Here is a 12106-nt window from a genome sequence, read left to right as displayed (position 1 = left end):
TAAACTAAATAATCAGAAAAAACTGTTCAAAGGAATGAAAAAAAGACACAATAAAACTTTCACCTTCCAAAAATGAACTGCAAAAAACACGGAGCAGACTGAGACACTTTAAATGTAAGACCGATTACAAATTAAATGGAAAATAAAACTGAGGTTAAAAATTGTGGGTGTGCTGGAGATAAACATAAAATTAAGGCAAACTAGAATGGAATCTTATATTGCAGACTGGTTTAGGAAGTGAAAGCTCAGTGAACTGTGGTTATGGCCACACAGTCTCAGTGCATAGCAATTCTATGGTGTAAAACCACTTTGTAAAAATGATACACAAATCTACTGAGTAAGAAGTTATCTGGTTATATTTGCTGACTTTATTGAAAAGTACGTTTTTATTCCTGCTAACCCTGAAAATTTTGTTCCATCCTTTGAATCCTCGTCAGAATTGTTTGCAAAGTTCTGGTTGGGGTCGCTCTTGTACAGCCCCATTGAAAGTACCCTGTAAAAATTAATTGCAATTGTCGGGTTCCATCTGAACCATCTTTCATTGAGTTCCATATCAAATATATGCAGTTAATCATTTTTTTCTGTGAGCATCGTAAACTCAGGCTTCTGAGGCTCAAACTATTGTTGTTTCTATCTGCAGCATCATTTTTAAGGTTTTACAACCCAAATTGTACTCTTAGTGGCATCTATTCACACCGCATGGTTGGGTCCCTTTGTCCTGAGGCAGTAAGAAAATTGCAGAACAGTGATGTCATAGAGATGCCGCTTGAGAGAACACCCCGGAATCCCTGACTATTGAGCAGTGCAGCAGCCTTTAGAGGTCATCTTTTCTTCAGTTGGGACATGGCTAATTCATTGTTCTTGTATTTTGTTCTCTTTTTTTATTCCTTCACACTGCTTCCAATGTGTTTCTCCACTTTCTATGGTCCATATCTTTGCAGTCTCACCAGAGGTGCTGGAACAATTTTTATAGTGGGGGCGCTGAGAGCCACACTGTAAACCCTGTATATAATGGAAACCACTTCAAGCCAGGGGGTGCAGCAGCACCCCCAGCATCCGTAGTTCCAGCACCTATGGGTCTCACTTAAAGTTCTGAAATGAACCATAGATTTGTGAATCTGAGGACCTTTCAAACATTAATGTACTTATCCTCACAACAATATTAAACCCAGTTTACAGGTGAGGAATTGAGGCTCAGAGAGCTTAAGTGGCTTGTCCAATGGCACACAGGAAGTGCACGGCAGAGCCAGGAACTAAAACCTGAACTGAGTCCCAGTCTAGGCCAGTTCAGTTTCTTAATCAGAACACCATTATTCCTGCCATGAGGTTTAGCTGTATTCTGACCTGACAGACAAAAACGTTGTCTTTGTCTTCACCTAAAATTGGGCAAGGACTCCCAGTTCCTCAGTTATGCCTATGCACTAGTCTATTATTTTTTTCCTGAGTGGGAAGCTCCTGCAAAATCAAGGACCTTTCAAGTTTCAGTTAAGAGAGGACCTGTTTCTTCAGATCATGTTCTACCTCACATTCCAGCATAACTAGTTTTGACTGTATGGCTCTGGCATGGCAAAACTTGATTTAAAAGATAACATCCACCATTTTAGCTTCCAGAAAAGAGTTGCTTCTGCTCTACATTATAATGCCACCGTTTCATGAACACACTTAATAGAGAATGGCCCTTGTGTGACATGTAGTAGCACTAAAATAGTTTGTGTATATGGTCTCTCATCACCTGCCCCAATGATATCATTTTGATGCTCTGTTTACCTGCTTTTCCGGTATCCATCTGTATGTTCTGCCACGTTGCCCTCTGTCATAACTATAAAGGGAAGGGTAACAGCTGTCCTGTGTACAGTACTATAAAATCCCTCCTGGCCAGAGACTCCAAAATCCTTTTCTCTGTAAAGGGTTAAGAAGCTCAGGTAACCTGGCTGGCATCTGACCTAAAGGACCAATAAGGGGACAAGATACTTTCAAATCTTGGGGGGAGGGAAGGCTTTTGTTTGTGTTCTTTGTTTGGGAGTGTGTTCGTTCTCGGGACTGAGAGGGACCAGACATCAATCCAGGTTCTCCACATCTTTCTAAACAAGTCTCTCCTATTTCAAACTTGTAAGTAAATAGCCAGGCAAGGCGTGTTAGTTTTCCTTTGTTTTCTCAACTTGTAAATGTACCTTTTACTAGCGTGTTTATCTTTGTTTGCTGTACTTTGAACCTGAGACTAGAGGGGAGTCCTCTAAGCTCTTTAAGTTTGATTACCCTGTAAGGTTAATTTCCATACTGATTTTACAGAGATGATTTTTACCTTTTTTTCTTTAATTAAAAGCTTTCTTTTTAGAACCTGATTGATTTTTCCTTGTTTTAAGATCCAAGGGGTTTGGATCTTGATTCACCAGGAGTTGGTGGGAGGAAGGAGGGGGGATGGTTAATTTCTCCTTGTTTTAAAATCCAAGGGGGTTGGATCTGTATTCACCAGGGAATTGGTGAAGGTTTTTCAAGGCTTCCCAGGGAGGGAAAAATTGAAATGGTGGCAGCGGAACCAGAGCTAAGCTGGTAGTTAAGCTTAGAAGTTTTCATGCAGGCCCCTACATTTGTACCCTAAAGTTCAAAGTGGGGATCCAGCCTTGACACCCTCTGTTTGGAATGTCCTCCTAATTCTAGTCCACCAAACTGCTGTCTTTCTGACAAAGAAACCACTTCTGAAAACCTATTTTTGTGTGTGTCTCAACAGAATGTGTTCCAGTAAAAGATACTACCTCCCCCCCCCTTGTCTCTCACATATTTTCTGTTATCCAGAATATGAGTCAATATAATAAACTGTAAAGAAAATTCCTAATTATTACTGAATCTGGGCTTCCCAATACATTTCTCTATTCTGTCTTGTTTAGGCTGTAAATCCTTTGGGGGTAGGAGCTCTCTGTATGTTGTGTGTTATGCAGAGCTGATAGTAGGGTTGCCAACTTTCTACTTACACAAAACCAAACACCTTTGCTCCGCTCCCTGCCCCTCCTCCAAGACCCCGCCCATTCCCCACCCCTTCTCTGAGGCCCCATCCCCGCTCATTCCATCTCCCCTCCCTCTGTTGCTCGCTCTCCCCATCCTCACTCACTTGCTCATTTTCACCAGGCTGGCTCAGGGGGCTTGGGTGTGTGTGTGGGGGGTGAGGGCTTCTGCTGGGGGTGCAGGCTCCAGGGTGGGGCCAGAAATGAGGAGTTAAGAGTGCAGGAGGGGGCTCCAGGCTGAGGTAGTGGGTTGGGATGCGAGAGGGGGTGAGGGCTCCAGCTGGGAGTACGGGCTCTGGTGTGGGGTCAGAGATGAGGGATTTGGGGTGCAAGAGATGGCTCTGGCTGGGGGTGTGGACTCTGGTGTGGGGTTGAGGATGAGGGGTTTGGGATGCAGAAGAGTGCTCTGGGCTGGGATCGAGGGGTTCAGAGGGCAGGAGGGGAATCAGGGATGGGGCTGTGGCAGGCGGTTGGGACCCGGGAGGGGGTCGGGATGCAGGCTCCGGGCGATGCTTACATCAAGCAGCTCCTGGAAGCAGCGGCATGTCCCTCTCCAGCTCCTATGTGGAGTCATGGCCAGTGACTCTGGACGCTGTCCCATCTGCAGGTGCTGCTCCTGCAGCTCCCATTGGCCGCGGTTCCTTGGGCTTGGGGCGGGGGCAGCGTGCGGAGCCCCCTGGCTGCGTCACCGTGTAGGAGCCGGAGGGAGGCATGCCAGCTGCTTCCTGCGAGCTGCCTGGCATGGAGACTAGCAAGGAGCCTGCCTGCCCCATTTTGCAGTGCTGCTAACTGAACAGTCAACGGCCCGGTCAGCGGTGCTGACCGGAGCCACCAGGACCCCTTTTGGACTGGGTGTTCCGGTCGAAAACCGGACACCTGGTCACCCTAGCTGAGAGAAACATTATTGGTTCTTAATAAATAGTAAGAGTGATGTCTATAATCTATGAAGTGTTTGTGTTTAGAGAGTTGGATTGGGAAAGGACTGATTGTTCTCAAAACTCTTAAGGGATTCTTCATCAAAGGCTCATGTACCATAATGTAGCAGAGAAATGTTCAATTAAGAATTGAAGAAAATTTAGTTGATATTTTGTGTAGTAACCACCACAGTATTTTTACAAGGGTGTTAATCGTGTACTAGATATTTCTACAGGGAACAATGGATTTCTTAGTGTGCTCTTTGTCCTAGCCTCGTGTGGACAGGTTACTCAATCTCTCTTTCACAGCTGCTGAACCGTAACATGATCCATGTTTTCTCCCCACAGCTTGCATATCAAATGCTTAAATTACTTCTACAATCTACGTTAAACATTAGGAAATGGTTTCAGAGTAGCAGCCGTGTTAGTCTGTATCCGCAAAAAGAAGAACAGGAGTACTTGTGGCACCTTAGAGACTAACAAATTTATTAGCGCATAAGCTTTCGTGGGCTACAGCCCACTTCTTCGGATGCATATAGAATGGAACATATATTGAGGAGATATATATACACACATACAGAGAGCATAAACAGGTGGGAGTTGTCTTACCAACTCTGAGAGGCCAATTTCCTCTCAGAGTTGGTAAGACAACTCCCACCTGTTTATGCTCTCTGTATGTGTGTATATAGATCTCCTCAATATATGTTCCATTCTATATGCATCCGAAGAAGTGGGCTGTAGTCCACGAAAGCTTATGCTCTAATAAATTTGTTAGTCCCTAAGGTGCCACAAGTACTCCTGTTCTTCTTTTTATTAGGAAATGGGAACAAAAACATCTTGTGGTGGGGAGATGTTTTCCAACCTGGCAGTCTGATGCATAGAGAAGAATTAACAGGCCGAGATCCTCACTAGTTTGACAATTTAGCATCCTGGTGTCTTATATGTGAAAAAGCAGAGTAAAAAAGTGAATTAGAAGCCCTACTCTTTCTACCTATGCTTAATAAGGAGAAAAAAAGGTGGTAATCTACAATAGCAGGCTGATGAATGTTTTCCTTAGCGAAAAGTAGGAGTTCTTAACTTTCACACCAAGAAGGTAGATTAAGGAAATTAATTCCTTTGACGTGCAAAAACTGTGACCTCAACTGAGGAAAGCTACTCCTCAAAGCACTTAAACACATACTTAAGTCCTGTTGTAATGGGATGTAAGTATGTGCCTAAAATCAAGTGCGTTGCTGAATAGGTATGGACAGCTGAATTGGGACCTATAAGCCTTACTGCTCTCAGCTGTGTATGCTTGTGCCCTGGAACGCAATTTAGTATTCCTGTTTATATGTCCAGTACAGCATGTGCTGATTCACCTATTGCCATTCAAATACAGAAATGTCTTAGTATTCAGCTTTAGTACATTCTTTGAATGCTTTGGATTGTAGTAATCTCATTGTAGAATTCACCTTCCACTAAGAAATTGGTCTCTTTTTGCCACAGTGCTATGTTCATTAAGACGATTTTGTGTACCTTTTATAGCACTTAAAAATAGTTGAATTTCTTTCTCTCGTTGTTTTCAGTCAATGAGCCTTACCCACATGTGGTTTTTAGTTGCAGAGGAAAAGGGAATAGCAGGTATGCATTGCCTGGAAGTATGGTGCCTAAAGTGTTCCCAGTCACCAAAATGTGTTAAACCAATAACTCATACTTTGAAAGTAACAATCCCCTTCATTGTGTGCTGTGATTTTGTACAACCTTATGAGCCATGTTTGGTTGTTGATTGTCCTGACAGCTGTTTAGTATTCCATGAGGTGAAAAAACAATTAATTGTGTCTTTATAAATAAATACAAAAAATTAATCTACGTGCTTTTCTGTCAGTTTTTCAGTTTGTTGTCCATGGGCCTTATATTCCCTTTATGTACTTCCCTTTTACGTTTGTTTGAATTGGGGTAATGAACATATCAATAAATATTACCTAAAATTGCTACGTCACTTATTCCTATTAGTGCCACAGGAGCAGCTGCAAATGTTTAACAAAGCATTAATTTAAAAGTCTCTTTTATTCAATATAAAGTTCATTGCATTTCCTACTTATATTGAATTAAACAGTCCAGTTACAAGTACAAGTAAAACATGGTACATGATGGTCTACTACCATGATTCTTAGATGGGATACTGGCACAGTTACATGTACTACAATGCAAACTACTATGTTTTTTTTCTTCATTTGTTTGGGGTTTTGTTTGCCTCTCCTCTCTGAGGGCTGAATTATGATACAGACTGGATTATCCTGAAACTTTTTGTTCTAGAAGAAATTCTCAAATTGGGTTCAGGTTCTTAAGCTTAAGCTTAAATTCTTTTGCAAACTTGTCCCCTTGATATGATTCTAGAATGAGGTTAACTCTGATAAAAGTGCTTGTTTCTATTGTTAGTAGTGGAACTTGGTTACTGCATTTGTTAACGTTTTTGTTAATAAGACATTTAGGTCATACAAATACAAATTGTGTAAAGATGTGACAAGTTAGACTAGTCACATCCTTGAAATTATATACCTACTTAGTGCTTTCCTGGATCGGGGCCTTAGATGCTAGGTGAGAGTGGTAGGTCAGAGGAATGTAGAGTTGTTTGGTTTTGAAGGAAGAGGGCAGAAGTTGAAACTTGATACAGTTGGCTGGGGACTTAAAAGAAGTAGGGAGGATGTGTTCTGACTGGGTGTGGAATGCCTTTTTACCGGTTGCATTTTTGGTGGATTCAAATGGCATTATCACAGGTGTAAGGAGGAGGAGGTTGTTGTGATAATCAATACACAAGGTGTAACAGTTATGTGCTGCTATTTAGGTTTGGTCTGTCCTGTCTGGAAACAAACTGATAATTTTAATATAATGTAAAACAATGTTACATGCCTTACTGTCAAGGTGGACATTTTATAAATGAAAATAGGATTTTGTGTGTCAAATTGAGGCTTCAAATTGTGTCCATCATGGAATTTGGCCAGTGATCCGATACTAAACATTCTAGATGAAATTTTCAAAATTGATTTAGGAGTGGAAGTCTCATTGAAACTCAACATTTGAAAATGAGATTAGCCTCACCCACCTTGTTTCTCACCATTTTATTATTGATTTTAGCTGCTGGAATGAGACAATTCCTTACTAGTTTCCTGCCTCCCCTGCTCCAAAATCCACTTACTCTCACCATTGTTACTAGTTTCACTTTGTATTTTCAGTGTCCGTTTTCTCATTTTTGTTTTTATGTTCCATTTGTTTTTGTTAAATTACATTTGCAGTCCATGTGCCATTTTCTTGTTCTTTAATTTGAGTTAAACCCAATTTATTTGGGTATTTTCAATGTTCTTCATTAAGAACAATGCTAATCAAGGCTTCATTGTTGTCTTTATGAACTGTGTAACCTAACGAATAGTAAAACTATGAGAGAAGATCATGCTGCATTAGAGCCAAAAGCCTACCGTAGAATTTTGTTTGGAAAAATGCTAGAGGCTTTGAACCATCAAATAGATTCCAGCTGTGTAATTTGAAGATCAAATTGTAATAAAATCCAAACATAAAGTAAAATAATACCATTTGTGGCTTGAACTCATTCGTTCTAAATAAAGGTGAGAGTTCATAAATGAGTATCATCTTTTAAAATCATGGCTTTAGAAGGGTTTTCTCATCTTTACAGTGACAATTGTGAATGAAAAATAAATACAAATATTTCTGACCCTTTTGGATACAATAGTCTTGTTTTAAAAGATTATCATATCTGAAGAGTTAATTCCAGTTTCAAACATATAATAAGTTCATGTTTTTATTGTAATTTGGTGTGTGTGTGGACTTAGTAAACAGTACACATGTTGTTGTAGTGTATATATAAAAGCTGCATGTAAATAGTGATTGTAGCATTGACAAGTTACTTTTGTCAAGCACCCCTGAACTCCTGTCGTGCACTCTGTCCACTAATCCCCCACTTTCAAGACTGCTTATAGTTTTCCTAGCTCTGCACAGCTTCTATTAGCCATACTTCTGTTCTTTTTATAACACATTGCCAGAGGAATGTTACCTTCTTCCATCTAATATATGGAATTTCCTCCCCCCAAATTACATCAAATTGAGGTGCATATTCAATTCTGACACATTGTATCTTGTGACCTATGAGGGCTAGAATGGGAGTTTTAAACCATTAGAAAGGGGAGGAGATTCTGGTTTTCTATTGGGAAACACCACTAGTTTTTAGGAAGGTTCCAAGATAGCTGCCTTTAAAATTGCAATATTACAGCACATGGAGAAATTATTGTAGAACCCTATAAGAACTATCTAAAATGTCCTAGTTATGATGACTCTTGTCTACAGAGCTTTTTATTACTGAATTCATAGTTACTGAACTTTGGCTGCCTTTACAGTAGGAAAAATATCAACAAAAATGGTAAAACTCTGAACTTTTCCTGTAAAGTATGTGGCATACAGAAGATACATGATGACAAAATATAAAGCTTTTATCGATATTTGTCTGCTTCTTCGAAAGTCTATTCTGATTGTGATTGTTTTGCCCTTTTTAGAAGCAGAACTGAGGGCTTGACACAGAGTATTTCTATTGACTTCCCTGGGCTTTAGTTCAGACCCTAAGACATTCAGTGCATTAGCCAAATGCATTAATGACTGTATTCATACCTGGGCACCAGCTGTACAACAGATGGAAACAATACCTTTTCTTTTCTCAGTAGGTGTGTGCTTAGACTACCTCAAAAGACACGCCTCTGTATACCTAGGGCTCATATGGTGAAGTGGAGGCAGTTTCAGAAAGAAGCTACAGGGTTTTGAGGAGAGGATGCCTTTATGAATAGAACTTCTCTCAGAATGATTTAAAAAATACTCAAAAGCCAAGAAGAGAGTTGAAGTAGCCATTTTCTAAAATTATGTTTTGGTACATATAATGCTAACAGTGGATTTTTAAATATTTCTGATGTATTACTCAGTCCTGTTAAGAATTAGTATTAAAGCAATCTGTGTTTAAAGTGCATTATGTGCCACTGAAGCAGGGAAAAATCATCCTCCCCTATGAACATTTTTTCTTTTTCTTTTTTTTAGATCACCTTTTGCTGCTGTGACAGATTACTCAGTAACGAGAAATAATGTCATACAGCTCTGCCTGGAATTAACAACAATTGTACAACAGGTATGAGACTATACACTTATTATTCTCGTTTGAATTTATTGTTGCCTATTTAATGGTAAGTGGCCCTTTGCAACGAAATTGAATCATTTTGTGTCGTCCATTTTTCTGTGTCCAGTTACAGCATAAAAGGAAAACTGTTGTGTTTAGTAAAATGCTTTTTAGAAATGTGTGTTTCAGTGTCTGCATAACTTTGATTTGGACTGTACTATGCATGTACATCTCTCCTGTTTTGCAATGCTGAGCTTCATTTTGAATTCCTTAGTTTATATAATTGTCAAGTTGAAAATTCCTATTTGATATTGTATTTCACTTGTAATAGTTTCTCACTTATTTTTTATTAAATGGAGTAGTTCAGAAGATCTCTTTGTATTACTCTGCATTTGTGCAGTCACCTTCCTTTTTGCACAATTCATAACATCTAGAATCTTCTGCAGATAGTGTATGTTTTCTGATTGTCTAAAATGTTGTATATTAGTTTTCTTAAATTCTGTCTTCAAGAGAGCAACAACCAGTTACTTAGTCTTTTGCTTAAAGGTATGACTTCACTTTCCCGAAATAGAAGGGAAAATTGCTTGCATTTTGAGGATGTATATAACCTAGAACCTTCCCCAGTTTCCATAATTTCTTTTAGATTTACTGATGAAAAGTTCTATATAACAGTAATGCCGTTGTGTGTCTGTAGTTTAGACCTGTCCCCACTCTTGGCTATCCTTCTTCTGGTAAAAGTGAAAAGCAACTTTTGCTACAGTCCAAACCAATGTTGGCATGCATTCCACTAGATGGATTAATGATAGAAATTAAAGTAGGTCTCTTAAACTGAGTATTATCTTACACCAGTGTTTTCCAAACTTGGGACGCCGCTTGTTTAGGGAAAGCCCCTGGTGGGCTGGGCCGTTTTGTTTACCTGCCGTGTCCGCAGGTCCAGCCGATCGCGGCTCCCACTGGCCGGGGTTCGCTGCTCCAGGCCAATGGGAGCTGCTGGAAGTGGCAGCCAGTACGTCCCTGGGCCCACACAACTTCCCGCAGCTCCCATTGGCCGGGAGCAGCGAACCGCGGCCAGTGGGAGCCGCGATCGGCCGGACCTGCGGACGTGGCAGGTAAACAAACTGGCCCGGCCCGCCAGGGGCTTTCCCTAAACAAGCAGTGTCCCAAGTTTGGGAAACACTGTCTTATACCTTTGATTCAAAGAGCCGAAAGATCTGTCCTGGTGTTTACAGTGCCCCTATGATTAATGTGGCTGTAATCAATTGCTTAAATCTTGTTGATTATATAGGTTTAGTTAATACCCCAGTTTATCTAATTTTTGAGGGGCCAGTTGTGAATTCCCATTCTACAGTGAATTAATTTTATAGGCTATCCAGAGAGTCTACCCTAATTTATCTAGTGATGTTTTTGTTTCTTAAAAATGCAAAGTTGAAGGACTGCTTATTTGTTAGTTATGATTCCTGACTGGCGGATAGATGGCGTGAGGGATTAGATAATAAATTCTGTATTTTGGATGGATTATTTTTAAATGAAAGGATGGTTTTGTTTGCTTCTGGATATTTTATCCCTTGTGAGTTGTTATTCATTTCTATGAACCTGTGGTGCCCCTTGCTTTTTGATTAGACCTGTGCAAACCCAGCAGAATTCGGCTTGCCAGTGGTGTATTGACAAAATCAAACCTGTAGTTCTTCTTCGAGTGCTGTCCCTGTGGGTGCTCCACTCTAGGCGCCGGGACGCACCGTCACCTAGAGTGGAGCACCCACAGGGACACACATCTTGAAGAACCTCAGTTACTGCAAGGTGAGTAACTTTCTCTTTGGGTTTGAGGGTTTTATTGAAGGTTAGGGTTGTACCTTCAGGCGTGTTGGAAGTTAGAGCTGAACAAACTCAAAACTACAAGAGCTCACTCAAAGCTTTCGTCCTTACTGCCCCACAAATTACTCCATATCTACCAACCCCCCACTCACATACTGATCCTATTTATTATTAGTATTCTCAGGGTGGAGCGTTGATAGCTGCTTCCCTGGGCTTGGCCTATTCCTGGTGATTTTTAATGGGTACCAATTGGCTGCCCATCCCATCGTCTATTTTTGGTGGGGGCAAGAGCCTCAAAAGATTCCCACTTACCAAAAAATTTCAGTTTTTCAATGGAGGTTGGGAGGCATCCTGGTTTCTCTTTCCCTCCCCCCCCCCCCCACTGCTTTCCACAAAAAAGTGGGAGGGAGACTGACTTACCTGTTGCAGTAGGCTGTACTCTAAGTCCAGGAATAGAATCATAGAAGATTAGGGTTGGAAGAGACCTCAGGAGGTCATCTAGTCCAATCCCCTGCTCAAAGCAGGACCAACACCAACTAAATCATCCCAGCCAGGGCTTTGTCAAGCCGGGCCTTAAAAACCAATAAGGATGGCGATTCCACCACCTCCCATTCCAGTGCTTTATCGCCCTCCTAGTGAAATAGTGTTTCCTAATATCCAACCTAGACCTCCCTGACTGCAATGTGAACCATTGCTCCTTGTTCTGTCATCTGCCACCACTGAGAACAGCTAAGCTCCATCCTCTTTGTAACCCCCCTTCAGGTAGCTGAAGGCTGCTATCAAATCTCCCCTCACTCTTCTCTTTCTCAAACTAACTAAGCCCAGTTCCTTCAGCTTCCCCACGTAAGTCATGTGTCCCAGCTCCCTGATCATTTTCGTTGCACTCTGCTGGACTCTTTCCAATTTGTCCACATCCTTTCTGTAGTGGGGGGCCCAAAACTGGACACAATATTCCAGATGTGGCCTCGCCAAATAGAGGGGAATAATCACTTCCCTTGATCTGCTGGCAGTGCTCCTACTAATACAGCCCAATATGCCATTAGCCTTCTTGTAGGGTTACCATATCTAATAAATAAAAAAAGAGGACCCTCCACGGGCCCTGGCCCCGCCCATTTCCCCACCCCATAGCCCCGCCCCAACTCTGCCCCTTCCCCGCCCTAACTCCGCCCCCTCCCCCTCCCACTCCCAGCCACGGGGAAAGGGCTGCCCCAGCGCTACCGGCTTCACGGTTTGCC

At 41.5% G+C, this 12106-nt stretch overlaps 1 protein-coding gene across 12 annotated transcripts in view; it reads left to right on the top strand.

Annotated features, from left to right (window-relative positions):
• CNKSR2 (connector enhancer of kinase suppressor of Ras 2) overlaps positions 1 to 12106 on the top strand; it is a 366844-nt gene that overhangs the window by 92246 nt on the left and 262492 nt on the right. For all 12 annotated transcript variants that reach the window (XR_010596212.1, XM_024106894.3, XM_008170199.4 and 9 more), the window contains exon 4: positions 8984 to 9071. Coding sequence is in view for 11 of the 12 variants with exons in the window: in XM_024106894.3 (XP_023962662.1) it covers positions 8984 to 9071 (88 nt within the window). In the remaining variant the exon portion in view is untranslated. The remainder of the gene's footprint in view (positions 1 to 8983; positions 9072 to 12106) is intronic.

The sequence above is a fragment of the Chrysemys picta genome, chromosome 1, assembly GCF_011386835.1.
Source record: "Chrysemys picta bellii isolate R12L10 chromosome 1, ASM1138683v2, whole genome shotgun sequence".
In the NCBI taxonomy this organism is placed as follows: Eukaryota; Metazoa; Chordata; order Testudines; family Emydidae; genus Chrysemys; species Chrysemys picta.
This window is presented reverse-complemented; position numbering and strand designations above follow the sequence as displayed.